The 14,316-nt window shown below is 64.0% G+C and overlaps 1 protein-coding gene across 1 annotated transcript in view; it reads right to left on the reverse strand.

Moving 5' to 3' along the window:
- KCNQ1 (potassium voltage-gated channel subfamily Q member 1) overlaps positions 221-14,316 on the reverse strand; it is a 378,447-nt gene continuing 364,351 nt past the window's right edge. Inside the window, exon 16 of the mRNA XM_018042975.1 lies at positions 221-1,491. Coding sequence (XP_017898464.1) covers positions 1,261-1,491 — 231 coding nt within the window. The 3' untranslated portion in view covers positions 221-1,260. The remainder of the gene's footprint in view (positions 1,492-14,316) is intronic.

Raw genomic sequence — 14,316 nt, forward strand, 5'->3', positions numbered from 1 at the left:
TTGGGGTGGGCAGCAGCAGCCTGGCCTCAAGGTGCTCCTGGGTCCCAGAACCCCCAGGCCAGTGGGTTGGGGCTTCCGGCCCCCTCCCCTCACCGGGGTGGGCGTGGATGGGGTGAGGGGTGCTGGGGTGTTGAGGGGTGGGCGGCAGCTCTGTGGGAGGACAGGTTGTTCCAAAGATGGGTGCTTGCTTCCCCAGGAGTGGAGGCGAGAACAGGGCAAGTTAAATTTTGTGATTCCACATTTATTAGGAAAAACCTGCACAATTAAGAATCAAAATCACACCGTGAAATTCATTAAAGCACAGATTCCAATCACCACAAATTATTCCGATTTTGGTGGGGCGGAGCGCCCGGGAGGACACACGTCTTGTTAGAGATGGTGATGCCCACTTGCTCCCCTGCGGTGGGGGGTGGGGTGGGGGGTGACCGTCTGTCCAGCTGCTCGGACCGGGAGGGACCTGGAGGCAGGGCCTGCATGTGGAGGCAGCTCGAGGCCCCTTTCCTCCAGAATGGGCAGGAGAAGCTGCCAGTCCAGAGGCTGGGGCCTGAGCACCCCCGTTTTGCTGCTGGACAGTGCCTCCCAGTGAAGAGCTCTCGGCAGTGGTGGGCCTGTCCCTCCCATTGGAAGCTGCGGCCTCACGAGCAGCTCCCCCAGCTCCTCTGGGGTCAGCATCTCTGGGGTGTCAGGGAGCCAGGCCTGCTCCGGGGTCCCGGGATGGGCTCTCAGGCCACGATCGGGCCTTGACTGTAGACCTCCTTTGTTCGGCTGGGCTGGGCCTGCCCTGCCCTGCCTGCCTCCTCCATGAGTCACCCCGGGTCCTGGATCTGAGACTGGGGGAGGGTCCTCACAGACCCTGTCCAGGCTGTCCCCCGTCTCCCCGCAGGCAGCCCCCGGGGCCAGCATGCAGCCCTGCCGCTTCCTGGCCGTACGCGGGACAGATCGAGCGCCTGGCCTGACCGCCGGCCTTGTCCTGAGTGTCACACCAGCATGTGGGGCCCCGGTCTCAGAGCCAAGAGCTGTACCCCGACACCCAGCCAAAGTCTAGTACCCACCGGCTGGGAAGGGGCAGTCTCGGTGAGCTCCCCAGTCCAGGCCAGGGCGCTGCGTGGCCCACCGGGTGTCAGGGGCCTGGCGGGGTGGGACTGTGCCCTCTGGCCTTTGAGAGGTGGCCGAGGCCCGGTGGAGCCGTGCCGGACGGGGGGCGGGGTGGGCCAGGCAGGCCTCCTGCGGGCCTCCCCTCTCAGGCGCCCTGCGCTCCCATCACGAGCCCTCGTCGGGCCCCCCGTGGGGCACGGTCAGCTGTTCGTAGGTGGGCAGCGCGTTGCTGGGCAGGAAGAGCTCGGGGTTGATGGAGCTGCCGCCTGAGGGCTGGACGGCCTGGGCCCCCACCGCGCTGGGGGGCTGGCCCCCGGGGGGGCCTCCGTGGCGCAGTGCGAGCAGCTGGTGCAGCATGTCTGTGATGAGCACCAGCCTCTGGTCCAGCTGAGTCACCTGCGGGGACAGGAGCAGAGGTGAGCCGGGCGGCCTCGCGTCGGGGCTCCCTGGAGGTGGGGCGGGGGCTGGGCTGTTTGTGGAACGCGCACCTGCCTGTCTGTGGGCATCTGTGGCCCCTGTGCGTGTTGGTGCGTGTGCACACACGTGCCCGGAGGAGTCTCGCTCAGCAGCCCTCGCTTGAGACCCGGGGGCTGAGTGGCTATCTCTGCCGAAGGGCTCCCGGTCACAGGTCGGGACCCACTCCCCCACGGGCCCCCCAACCGTGCCCCAGGCAGTCCCATAGTCCCAGCCCCGTCCCCGACTCACTAGAGGACTCCCTAGTCGCTGGAAAATCCAGACCCTGTTCATGCCAATGCCCAAGGGTCAGCCAGGACCACATGCCCACCACGCTTCTTGGGCATTGGCCCAAGTTGGGGGTCCAATGCTTTTCCTGCATTGAACATGGGGTTGCCCAGCCCATGAGGTGGGGTTGCCCGTGAAACTGGACGGGAGCTGGAGGCAGGATGGACCTGGGGCCACAGGTGCTTAGCAGGGGTGGCTGATGGCCAGGAGGGGACAGGGCTGAAATGAGCCCAGCGGGAAGAGGAAGGCAGGGCCCTCCGAGCAGGGGCGGGGGACAGAACACGACCCCAAGTGGGCTGGCCTGTGGGGGGAGGCACGGCTGTCCCTGGGGCCTGCAGCACCCTTAGGAGCTGTTCCCCCGGGGTCTCTGTCAGAAAGTAATACCCACTTTGGGGACCTGGAACCCTGGGGAGCCTCGGAATGTCAGAGCAGGGAGAGGAGGCAGCCGGGCGGTCAGGGATAAGGGCCAGGCCCCAGGAGCACCGGGCACCCCACAGGAGAGCGCGTCTGGGGGTGCGAGCCCCCCGGCAGCTCGGCCGAGGCTCAGCGCAGGGCTGAGCACAGGCGGGCAGAGGTGGCCGGGGCCGGCTGTCCACCCGGACACACGCGGGATTCGAGATGTGCGCAACGTGTGCCATCGTGGCCAGACTCCCGGGCACCCTTCTGGGCCCACTGCCCGCTGTAGTCTCCCCACCGCCGGGCCGCACGGAGCTGGGTGCTGGCCGAGCGGCTGGCTCCGGGAAGACGGTAGGGTGAGGAGGCCTTGGATCCTGTGTAGCCAGGTCCCGGGGGGCCCAGGTCAGGCTTCCCAGGGCTGGGCGCAGGGGACACTGAGTCAGGGGGAGGAGGGGGGCTGGCTGGGCGGGGATGAGAGGAGGGGTCTCTCCCGAGGCCCCAGGAGAAGGGTCTCATTTGGGGTCTCTGGTTGGGACCGCTGCAGCCCCCACCCCCAGGTTCCATGATGGGAAGACCTGGGTGGGGTGGAAGGGTGGTCCATGAGGACTAAAGCAGACACTCCTGGGAGGGGCCCAAGCGGGGGGTCCAAGCTGGGCTTAGAAGAAGCAAGTGCTCCTGGGAGAGGGGCTGGAGGGGCCTATGGCGGGGACTTGCCCACCATCACCTCCAAACCCCGCCCCTCTCATTGGTCCAAGATTGCTGGACCCTGCTGCCATCAGGACTGGCCCCCCTAGTCCCAAAGCTGCCCTGGGAGATCCATCAGGGGGATCCTGGGTGCCCGGTAGCCTTGAACGAGCCTTGCACGCGGCTGGTCCCAGCAAGACTTCAAGTTGCTTCGCTGTGCGGGCCCCGGCTTGGGTATTGACTGGTTTGGCCTCAATTAAAGCCCCAAATACATCACTGAAGAAAATCTGTGGTTTCGTACATTTTCACTTTACGGCGCTTGAACATCTGTCAAAAGTCCCCAGAAAGGCAAGTGGGTCTGGAAGCCTCCATGGGGGTGTTCTTGGGAAGAGGAAATGGAAGGAGGGCTGAGACTCAGGAAGGGATGGGGTCCTGGGCCTGGCTGGAGAAGGGGCCCGTTCCAGGGGCTGACAGCACGGGCGAGCTCGCCCTCGAGGTCTCCTGGGGCCCTTATTGTTGCCCTTGGCCCTCGGGTGCCAAGCCCACCTCGGCCCCTTGGGCTGGTGCTCATGTCAGGGGGGCTTTGAGGGGCTCACCTGGCATCTCGGTCCCACTAGGCAGTCTGCTGGGGACTGGGGGGAGCTGGGATCTGGGCCAGAATCCCAGAGCCGGCCCAAAGCCTGGGCCTCCCTCCTTCTCATACAGCAGTGGAGTGGGTCTGGGGAGGAGTGTGAAGTGTCACAGCTGGTGTGACAGGAGAGACAGTGGGGAAGTGGGGAAGCTGGCCGACCCACCCAGACCCTGCCAGACCCTCCCGGCCATCGCCCCATCCCCCTAGTTCTCCGGCCGCCCTCTGGGCGCCCCTGCAGGGTCCTCCGGCCTGTCCGGCCCCCAGTTCTCTGGACACTGATCCTCTCCCTCACTCGCCGGGTCCAGCTTCAGGCTGTGGTGACCAGCTGGTGGGCCGGGTCTCCCACTCCTAGCCAGGCCCCCTCCTGGGGCTCCATGGGTGAGCTGAGCCGGCACCACCCGGGCCTGCCTGCTGCTCGCCACTGGCCCCCTGAGCCCGGCCTGCCCTGCCCTGCCCTGCCCAGTGGCTGATGCCCCAGCCCCGCCACGTGGGGTGAGCCTGGCTAGGCAGGTCCGGGCGGCCACGTGAGGTGCCGCCCTAAGCCCTGGCTGGAGGGTCTCCTGCCTGGGCCCCAGTTTCTCAGCTGAGAAGCGGGGAATCCTGCTCCCCACTGGCGGGTTTTCTTGAGGATGGAGCGGACAGGCGTGTAGGAACCTGTGCACATGGGCTCAGCGAGCATGCCTCGCTTCTCCAGGGCTGAGCGCGTCCCAGAGAGATGGTCCCTGGTCGCCTCCCCGACGCCCTCCACCCCTGACTCTGAGCAGAGAGCCTGTATCTCACTTCATATTTGACGGCCACTTTGTGAGCACACTGGAAGAGATCCTGATGCTGGCAGAGATGGAGGGCAGGAGGAGCAGGGAGCAGCAGAGTGTGAGACGGTCGGCTGGCATCGCCGACTCCATGGGCAGGAGTGTGGGCACGCTCCGGGAGACAGCAGAGCACAGGGAAGCCCAGCGGGCTGTAGTCCACGGGGTCCCAAAGCGTCAGACACAACTGAACAACTGAACGACAGCTATGAGAACCCAGCGGCGGAGGGAGCGGCCTGAGCCGGGCCCCAGCTGCAGAGAAGTCGCTGGTCCAGGCAGGTGCCCAGGCAGTCGCCGCCACCTTCAGCGGGAAGGCAGTGCCCACTGTGGGCACGGGGCGGTGCGCCCCGGGAACCACAGGGGCACATCAGTTTGGGGGATCTTGAATCTCGTTACTATTTGCAATTTGATAGTTACTAAAAGGGCAAGGCCAACAAAAGCGCCCTTGTTCCCTGCCTCAACTCACCAAATTAATAACCATAAGACGACTCGCGGCCTTCGGAAGAGAAAAAAAGCAATTAGAATAACAGCCAGTTCGAGAGCCCCGGGCGGCTGATGATCAAACCCAAGGCGACGGGATTCCTGTTTGATGTGGTTATGAATTTGTTTTCAAAAGAAAATCTTGAAAAAGAGTCTTTCAAGGGAAATTTTTGCAGAACCTGCTAGGCCTTGATCCCAGCTCTGGACCCGCCAGCGGTCCCGGCCAAAGATGGGCGGGAGACGGGGCTGTGGCCGCCTGTGGCTCACGGGGAGGAGCCCCCGATCCTGGGGGCAGCTCGGGGGACCAGGGTCCCTGCGGGGCCATCTGAAGGCAGGGTGGGGCTCCTCTCGGGACAACCCGGGGCCCTCTGCGGGGTTTGGGGCAGAAGTCCTCTGGGCGCTCCCCTTGTCTGCGCCCTAACCCTGGACCGACGGGCCCTGAGCTGTTCTCAGGGGGCGGTGCTCAACATGCTTAACCAGGCATTGAGCTGGATGGGCCCAGCTGGGCTGCAGGGAGCTGGGGGCTCCAGGTAGGTGATGAGGTGCAGGGGAGTCTGGGGCCCCGCGAGCCCTGCCCAAGCACAGGGATGGGCCTGGGGACACGGCCGTGATGCTCAGGCCCACTCCATCCTCCTGCAGGCCTCCCGCCACGGCTCTACGCCCCCACTTCCTGCCCGCTTCACAGACCGCAGGGAGGGTGGGAGCGAAGAGCCAGGGGCAGGGGCACAAAGGGGCTGCCGCCGGCCTGGCTGCCTTCCCCCTTGTGCCCTGGCCGCAGGCCTGCACGGCCCAGCACTGCCCAGGTCACAAGCCCCTGCTCCCAGTTGCCCCTGGGCCCACAGGCAGGTGACCCGGCGGAGGCCCTGAGGCCATGAGCTCCTGGGCGTGGTTGAGGGACCCAGTCAGGTCCACCCAACCGTGGGGCAGGTCTGGAGGCCCACGGCAGGGGTGCTGAGCCCACCAAGTGAGGGACTGTCCAGCCGGGAAGGGAGCCCCAGGCTGGAGGGCTCAGAGCAGAAACTCACCTGCTCCACGCGGGGCCCCAGTCACACCTCCTGGTCCCCTGGGTGGGCCGCTCCCCCCCTGCTGCCCCTCACATGCGCAGAGTTTGTGAGAAGCCCCAGTAGGGGCAGCACGCGGGTGTGTCGAGTGCTGCTTGGCGGACGAGAGGCCCGCGCCTGCCCCTATTGAAGAGTCTGGCTGCAGCCTCGGACGTCGGGCCCCACTGGACATGGGAAGGACTCAGTCTGAGAGGGCGACCCTGCCCTTCTGGGCCTAGCGGCTTCGGAGTGAGTTTCAGGCGGTGGTCCCAGGCCCCCCAAACCCTGCCCAGGACTCCTGGGTTCTCTGTCCCCATAGAATGCCCTTTCTCCCCCCACCCTGACCCTGGCCCTCACTCTGCAGCCTGGTGAGGGAGGGGAGTAGGTGTCGCAGTGACCTACGACCTTTGCCCCGTGCCCTTCAGTGCGTGCAGGTAACCCTGAGCACCCACGTGGAGGGCAGGGGGTGTCACTGAGAGAGAGCAGCAAGGGGAGGGGCACCGGCCGCAGCCCTGGTGTCCTCTGGCCCTTCCCCACTGACCAGGATGGGAGGCCACCCTGCTGTGACCTCTGTGGTCTGTTGTCTCCTGAGCCTGGGTGCACAGGCTGAGGCCAGGAATGCACCCAAGACCCACACGCTCGGCCCTGCGGGGCCTCAGGCCTGAACCCAGACCGTGAAACCACAGCTTCCCTGCACCTCTGCTGAGGCCTCTGCCTCTCAGCACCCATCCTGTCCCTTCCATTCTCATCTCAGAAAAAGGCTCCCAATCTCAGCACCCACCCCTCCATGGCTCCCAGCCCAGGCCAGAGTGCCAATTTTATGTGCTAGGACTATTGCAGTAGCCTGCCAGCCAGTTTTCCTCTGCAATGTGCTTCCACACGGTGGTTCTTTTGAAACACAAACCAGCTCACATCACATACCATCATCCTGAGCTCCCCTCTCACTCTCGGGAGAAGCCTGAGTCCCTTGTGTGGCTCCATACCTGTCTCCCTTTGCTTTCTGGCCTCCAACCCCCCACCCTTCTTTGGGATTCCCTAGCGGCTCCTGCAAGGCGAGAGACACTGGAGACGTGGGTTTGATCCCTGGGTTGGGAAGATCCCTTGGAGGAGGGCATGGCAACCCACTCCAGTATTCCTGCCTGGAGAATCCCATGGACAGATGAGCCTGGCGGGCTACAGTCCATGGGGTTGCAAACAGTCGGACACAGCTGAGCGGCTTAGCACGCACTCACGTGTGCATGCACCCTTCTTCCCTCCTCGTTGACTCCAGGCGACTTTATTGGTCCTTAAACACGGCGGCACGTGCCTGCCCCGAGCCTGGCCTTTTCTCCTGCTGCTCGCCCGCCTGCATCAGCCACCCCCACCCTCAGACCTCACCAGAGGCACTGATCTGAGACCCTCTCCCTCCTCTGCCATGGCCTTCCCCTTGCCCCCACCTCCCACCATCCTGTACTTCCTCCAAGGCCCTTGGCATGGGGTTACGTCTGTCCGTCCTCATCTGGGCCTCCCATTAGAATTAGGCCCCAGGAGTCCTCTGTTGGTCTGGCTGGCACACAGGGACCCCATGCACACGTGTGGAACAAACATGCCGGGAGCTCCCCGGCCCAGTGCCTGGACCCCAGAGTCCCCAGGAGCCCTCCTACCAAGGAGGAAGAGGGCAGCGGTGCAAGGTACCTGCCTGCCTGGGCCCAGCTGTCCCTGGAGGTCCCTGCCCAGTGGCAGCCAGACCCGGCCCAAGAGCACGCACGAGGCCTGTGGGTCCTGCTCCTGGCGCTGGGCCTCCCTGACTCCTCGGGACTTGGGAACACCCCTCCCCCATAGCAAGAGCGCGGGAATAACGCCCATAAATCACCCTTTCGTTAGAGCCCATGGGGCTGGCTGGTCTCACAGAGCCGGGTATGAGTGGAAATAGATCACAGCGCTTCATAACGTCGTAATTTATGGCAGGAGACGGTGTAATTGTGTTTATGACTTTGTTTTAGTGCTTCAGCTCTTGGAGAAAAGTCAGCCGTGTTTCTAGCTGCTGAGGTTTTACTGCCAGTCCCCAGGGTGGCCAGCCGGCCGGCTGAGCTCTTGGTCCTGTGGCCCAAGGCGCACCCAGGTGGCCCAGGAGACGGCCTCGGAGCCTGGCCCACGGCAGCCGGGCCAGGCCAGGGTGTGTGCCCTGTGGTCCGCGGGAGGCCCCCAAATGCATTCTGGGTGTGTGGGCCACACGGCAGTGGGGCAGGGTCTCAGGAGGGCCTGGGCGGTAGACAGGCTCCTGGGCTCATGCTCTGCCTCTGCCTCTTCCTGGTGGGATGACCTTGACCTCGCCTCCCCGAACTCAGTTTCCCCATCTGTAGAATGGGCGTGTTGGTCGAGTCTACCTCAGGAGGATGTTGTGAGGATTAAATGAATGACTGCAAGAAGCCGCTGGGAAGGGGTTTTGGCGCCCAGCAAACACGGACTGAGCCTCCTGGGACCACTGTTGTAGCTATTGTTAGCAACTTGCGCGTGTGCAGCGTGGCCTGAGGGCCGGCCGGCCTGTGTGTGCATAGATGCGTGTGCACAGACGTGTGTGCACACAAGTGCTTCAGCTCTGTAAGGGCAGGGAGACTGAGTGTGCAAGAATGCCTGGGCCGTCTTCGCACAGTTCCTTTGCACAAGAGCACCAGCTCATTCCCTGAGCTGCCCAAGGGTGCGCGTGTGTCTGTCTGGACCTCCCTGGGCCTTGGCACGTGCCACGGAAGTGAGCACGGTGCCACCAGGCAGGGAAGCTGCTGGGAGGGGGCCGCTCGGGGGCTGAGCTGTGCTGCTCAGCACGGGAGCTCTGCCCCGGGGGGCCAATCGAACTCTCCTAACCGGCAGACAGGCCTCTGGGACCCGTGGTCACCAACACACCGGCCCTTCTCCTGTTCTCCAGGGTCCTCTGTCCAGCTGGAGTCCAGGCGGGGCTGAGCCTTGCTCAGAAGAGGTGGGCGATGGGGCAGCTGTTGTACCCTGACCCCCGGGACGCATGCCTCGGTCTGGCCTCACGCATCAGCCAGGGTGGGCGTTTCAGGGGCTGCAGATAGAGGGCTGTGTCCCAGCCGGTCCTGCAAACCTCTCGCTCTTCTGCCTACAGGGCGGCAGGTGGTCTGAGCCATCACCTGAGTCAGTCACCCCTCAGCCGGGTCCTTGGCACAGCATAGCCAACGGCCTGGTCACCCCCACACCCCTCTGGGGGCCTGCGTGTCCCTGGCAGGCGCTTGCAGACTATCCCTTAGGAGGACACGCTCCCTCCCTCTGAGAGATGGCTGTGATGGGAGCAAGACCCTTCTGCCTGCCCCACAGACACACGCTCGCCTGGGGGCAGCCCCACAGGCGCCTGGGCTCCGCTGGGGACCCCTAGCAGTGACTCGGTCCAGCCTGACCGTTGAGTGGGGTAAGCCTCGGGATCGCTATCATAAGCCACGCCCACCTGCCCCCTGCTCATCCGCCAGGACAACCTTGCCTGCCCTCCACACCCAGCCCAGGGACCCCCGCCTGCCCGCACCCGTCTACGCAGACACCCTCAGCACTGCGCCCCAGCTCTGTGCGCTCCCCGAGGCCGCTCTGTCCCCACTGGTGAGCAAGTCTCACAGCACCTTGGCCCAGCAGGTCCCAAAGGAACTCCGACTCGCCCTGGGCCTGCCCCCGTCTCAGAAAGGGGAGCCGACACCCACACAGAGAAGCATTGGGCCCGCCTGGCGCTCACCCACGCCCGGCCTGTTCTCTAGGGCACACACTCTGCCTGCCGCCTGCCGGGCAGCCCCCGCCCAGCATCCCTGGCCGGGGCTGCTGTGATCACCTCCACTGGACTCGCCCAACTGCCCCCTGTTCACTCCAGGCAGCAGCCAGGCTGAGCTCCTCCCTGAGAGGATTGCCAGTGTACCCAGAGTGGAATCCAACCCCCTGCCGAAGCCTCCGAGCTCTGCGGCCCCGACAGCCCTCCCTGACCGCCCTGCTCTGTCTCTCAGACCCTGAGCACATCCCCCTCGATCATGCCCCAGCGGCCCCGACAGCCCTCCCTGACCGCCCTGCTCTGAGCACATCCCCCTCGATCATGCCCCAGCGGCCCCGACAGCCCTCCCTGACCGCCCTGCTCTGAGCACATCCCCCTCGATCATGCCCCAGCGGCCCCGACAGCCCTCCCTGACCGCCCTGCTCTGAGCACATCCCCCTCGATCATGCCCCAGCGGCCCCGACAGCCCTCCCTGACCGCCCTGCTCTGAGCACATCCCCCTCGATCATGCCCCAGCGGCCCCGACAGCCCTCCCTGACCGCCCTGCTCTGAGCACATCCCCCTCGATCATGCCCCAGCGGCCCCGACAGCCCTCCCTGACCGCCCTGCTCTGAGCACATCCCCCTCGATCATGCCCCAGCGGCCCCGACAGCCCTCCCTGACCGCCCTGCTCTGAGCACATCCCCCTCGATCATGCCCCAGCGGCCCCGACAGCCCTCCCTGACCGCCCTGCTCTGAGCACATCCCCCTCGATCATGCCCCAGCGGCCCCGACAGCCCTCCCTGACCGCCCTGCTCTGAGCACATCCCCCTCGATCATGCCCCAGCATCTTTGCACTTGCCATTCCCTCTGCCTGTTCTCCAACACAACATATAACCTCAGCTCAGGTGTTAGGAGCGGGCCTCCCTTCCATCGCTGAAACCTCCTGTGGCGGCTAGGCCTTGGACGGTCATGTCCCCAGAGGGTCTCCCAGAACCTGGAACATAGTATGGGTTAAGTGCTATTGTTCAGTTGCTAAGTTGGTCCGACTCTTTGCTACCCCATGGACTGCAGCATGCCAGGCTTCCCTGTCCTTCACTGCCTCCCGGAGCATGCTCAAACTCATGTCCATCGAGTCAGTGATGCCATCCAGCCATCTCATCCTCCGTCACTCCGTCTCTTCCCACCTTCAATCCTTCCCAGCATCAGGGTCTTTTCCAATGAGTCGGCTCTTTGCATCAGGTGGCCAAAGGATTGGAGCTTCAGCTTCAGCATCTGTCCTTCCAGTGAATATTCAGGGTTGATTTCCTCTAGAATTGACTGGTTGAATCTCTTTTCAGTCCAAGGGACTCTCAAGAATCTTCTCCAGCACCACAGTTCAAAGGCATCAATTCACGTGGAATAGAGTTGCTGCTTCACAAATATCTGCTGGATGAATAAAGAGCCCTCTGCCGCCTCCCGGGGCCCCAGGACTGGGGTGAGAGGGTGCAGGTCCTCCAAGCCTACAGCCTGTTCGCTCCCCAGGGTGGTACTGGCCAGGCCTTTCATCGTCATTGACTCGTAAGGGGTGTCCGTACACTGAGAAAGTTTGACCTTTGACACGGACATCGTGACTGCTTGCCCCCAGCGTGCCACTGGTCTCGTGAATCGGTTTATGGGAATTATGATTATTATTTTTGGTCTGGTCATACAGAAGTTTTATTTAGCTTTTCGCTTTTCATGTAGTCAGAGTTATTTATCTTTTTCTTTGTGGCTTCTAGATTTTCTGCATGCTTGGAGTAGCCTTCCCCATTCTGACCTCGAAACAATTTTTCTTTTCTAGAATTTTTTAGATTTTTACCATTAAATCATTGAATGGTGTGGGGTTCACTTGAGCTTCGAGACCTGTTTTCAGCGATCGGCCTGTCGATCTCCCCTGAAGACTACACTTCCCTGAAGGACGGAAGGTTCTTTTTATAGATGCTTTGCAGTCTATAGTGAACCGTCTCAATCGTGGCAGCCTTACGACACATTTTGCATGTGGGTGGCAGAGATGTCCTTTCTGGAGTTGAGGACGCTGGTGGCTCTGTCCAGGGGGTGTCCAGCAGTGGCGGTGGTCAGGGGAGCATGGGCCAGCTCATCTGGACAACCTCGTGACCTCTGCCCTTGGCCCCACAGATCTTGCTCTTCTGTTCAGACCCGCCTTGGACTCTGAACAGAGAAGGAAGTCCTGGCCGGGGGTCCAGGTGGTCAGCCCTCCCCGAGGCAGCTCCAGCGTGAGGCTTCCCCTCTGCCCTGCCCCCCGCCGCCAGGCTGTGTCCCTGGATTCTCGTGTGGCTCACGGCCTCACCCCATCCACATTTCTGTTCACGTCTCCCCTCCCCACGAGGCTGCCCTGGGCCCTGAGCTACATGCTGTGACCTGCCTGCAGGCCTCTGCCCACTTCCTTTCCCTCCAGCGCGCTCACTGACATCACTGGTTTCCTTACGCGCTGTTCTGTCTCTCCCTGCCCCCTCCCCGCACCGAGGGCGGGAGCCCCGTGGGGGGGCTCTGCGTGTGCTGTGTTACCGATGTGCCCCGTCCATGCTGCTGGACCCTGAGCCACGCCCTCCCTCCCCCCGCAGCTCCACGGGGCCACGTTTGCGCCCAGGGTCCACAACCACTGCCTGACCGTGCACCCCTGAGGCCGCCCTGCGTGGACCCCGGGGAGGAGGTGCCTGTGGCAGCTTGCACAGTCGGGGGCCCTGAGCCGGGGGCACATGGCTTCCTGGGCTGCACAGAAGCCTCTTTGCTTGCCCCCACCCCACCGCTGGAAGGGGGCCTGGGTCGTGGGGAGCAGGATACACAGAGGCCAGGAAGCTGCCCACAGCTACGTGGTGGGTGGGCCGGGCAAGGGGCGGCGACTGGCACTGGACGTGTGTGGCTGGGTCTCCCAGTGGGCTGGCCAGCCCCTAGCTGGGGCCTCAGGGGGGTCCTGCGGGCGGAGGCCAAGCGGGGGCCGCCCACCCTGCCCACATCGGGCAGCCCCAGGCTGGCTGGCTGAGCCGCCCTGCTTGGGGCCGGGCAAGCGGGAATGTAGGGCAGGCTGGAAAAAGGCGCTGGAAGCCGAGAGGCCGTGTTTGTGTTGGCGGCGGGCGGAGGCCCCACCTGCATTTGATTCTCTGCCGCCTCCCCCTTCTGCGCTGCCCCTCTGACGAGCCTCGAAGTCCCGGAAGCCAGGGACGCCGGGCAGAACACTTTGTACCAGGAGCCAGCGTGCTAGGCCGGCCCAGCCAAACACCAGGCCTGGGCAGGCGGGTGGGCAGGTGGGCAGGGGCCGCCCAGTGGCTCTGTCGTCGCAGTTCCATCTGGCCCTGGCTGCCCTCCGGGCCCCCCTCATCCCAGGCCCCGGTGCCAGGGCATGCGCAGCTCAGGAGCGCTGGGCCCACCAGCCCCTGGGCCGCCCAGCAGCGCCCCTGGGGTCTGCTCGCCCTCTGTGAGCTCCACGTCCAGTAGCCCTTCCTCTGCCCTCACCCCCGTCCATCCCCTGGTGGGACCCCTGCCAGCCACCCGACAGCTCTCGGACAAAGACCCAGCCCCGTCTTGGCCAGAGGGTCCCCGCAGTCTGGGCGCGGTGTCTCAGCCTGGCCACTGCCCCTTCCTGCCCTGCACTGGCTCTGTCAGTTCCTTGGATGTGCAGTACCCACCTCTCTGCCCCAGGGCCTTTGCACTAGCTGGTCTACTTGCTAGAACATTCCGCTCCTCTCCTGAGCCAGCAGACCATCTCATTCCTCAGGCCCCAAGGCGAGGGTCTCCTCCAGAGAAGGCCCCTCGGCTCCATCTGCCTGCCATCACCTCCCTGACCGACCCCTCCCAGCCACTCTCGTCTGCCTGGGTACTGGTTTCATCCTCTGCTTCCTAAACGTCCACCTCCCTGAAAGCGAGGACACTACCAGGCTGTCCACCATCCGTGATGGGCTGGGGGACTTTGGGCCTCAGTCCCCTCCCTGCAGCTCAGAACGGAGACTGATGTGTCTGTGGTTGGGATATCCTGGGGGGGTGGGCGGGCTAGCTCCCCTGGACAGCTCCTCGGGCCTGCAGGGAGTCTCAGGGAAGAAGGAGGCCCCATGAGCCCCAAGGGCCCCAGCACCTCCCGGCTGCCTCTGACCGCTTCCCCTGCACCCGCAGCCCGGCCTGGCTCTTCCTCGCTGCTCTGTAGCCACCCTCACCTGTCCCGCTCAGTCCTGAACCGTGTCCTTTCTGTGGACACCTGCATAGCTTCCCCCTTTTCCCTGGCCTCCCAGGCCCCGGAGCCCCTTCCCCGGGCAGCTGGGGCCTGTTGACCCCCGGCCCGCTGGCTTCCAGGACAGCGCCTGTGTGCCGCCTGCCCTCGCCTCCCCAGCAATACGCTCTGCCCAGCTGGACGTCTTGCAGTTAAATCAGCCCCCTTACAGGAGTTTGCAAGATGTAACTAGCTGGGTCGTACTGTTCAAACCCATAATCCCTTAAAAGTAAAAAACGTTGTGACGAAACGTCCCCCTTTGGCCCGCCTGGCCCGTCTGACTGTGGTCCGCCCCTCACCAGGGGATCGCCTTAGCGATCTGCTGTTTATCCTTCCGGCCATTTTAAAACAGGAGCGTGAGCCTGCAACACAGTATCAGTCCAGGTGGGCTTAGCAGAAGGTAACCTGAGAAGCTGGGCTCTCTGCACACTCCCTTTCACCAGCTCAGGCTGGGGTCCCGCCGTGTGGAGACATGTCTGCTG

This window comes from Capra hircus, chromosome 29, assembly GCF_001704415.2.
Source record: "Capra hircus breed San Clemente chromosome 29, ASM170441v1, whole genome shotgun sequence".
In the NCBI taxonomy this organism is placed as follows: domain Eukaryota; kingdom Metazoa; phylum Chordata; class Mammalia; order Artiodactyla; family Bovidae; genus Capra; species Capra hircus.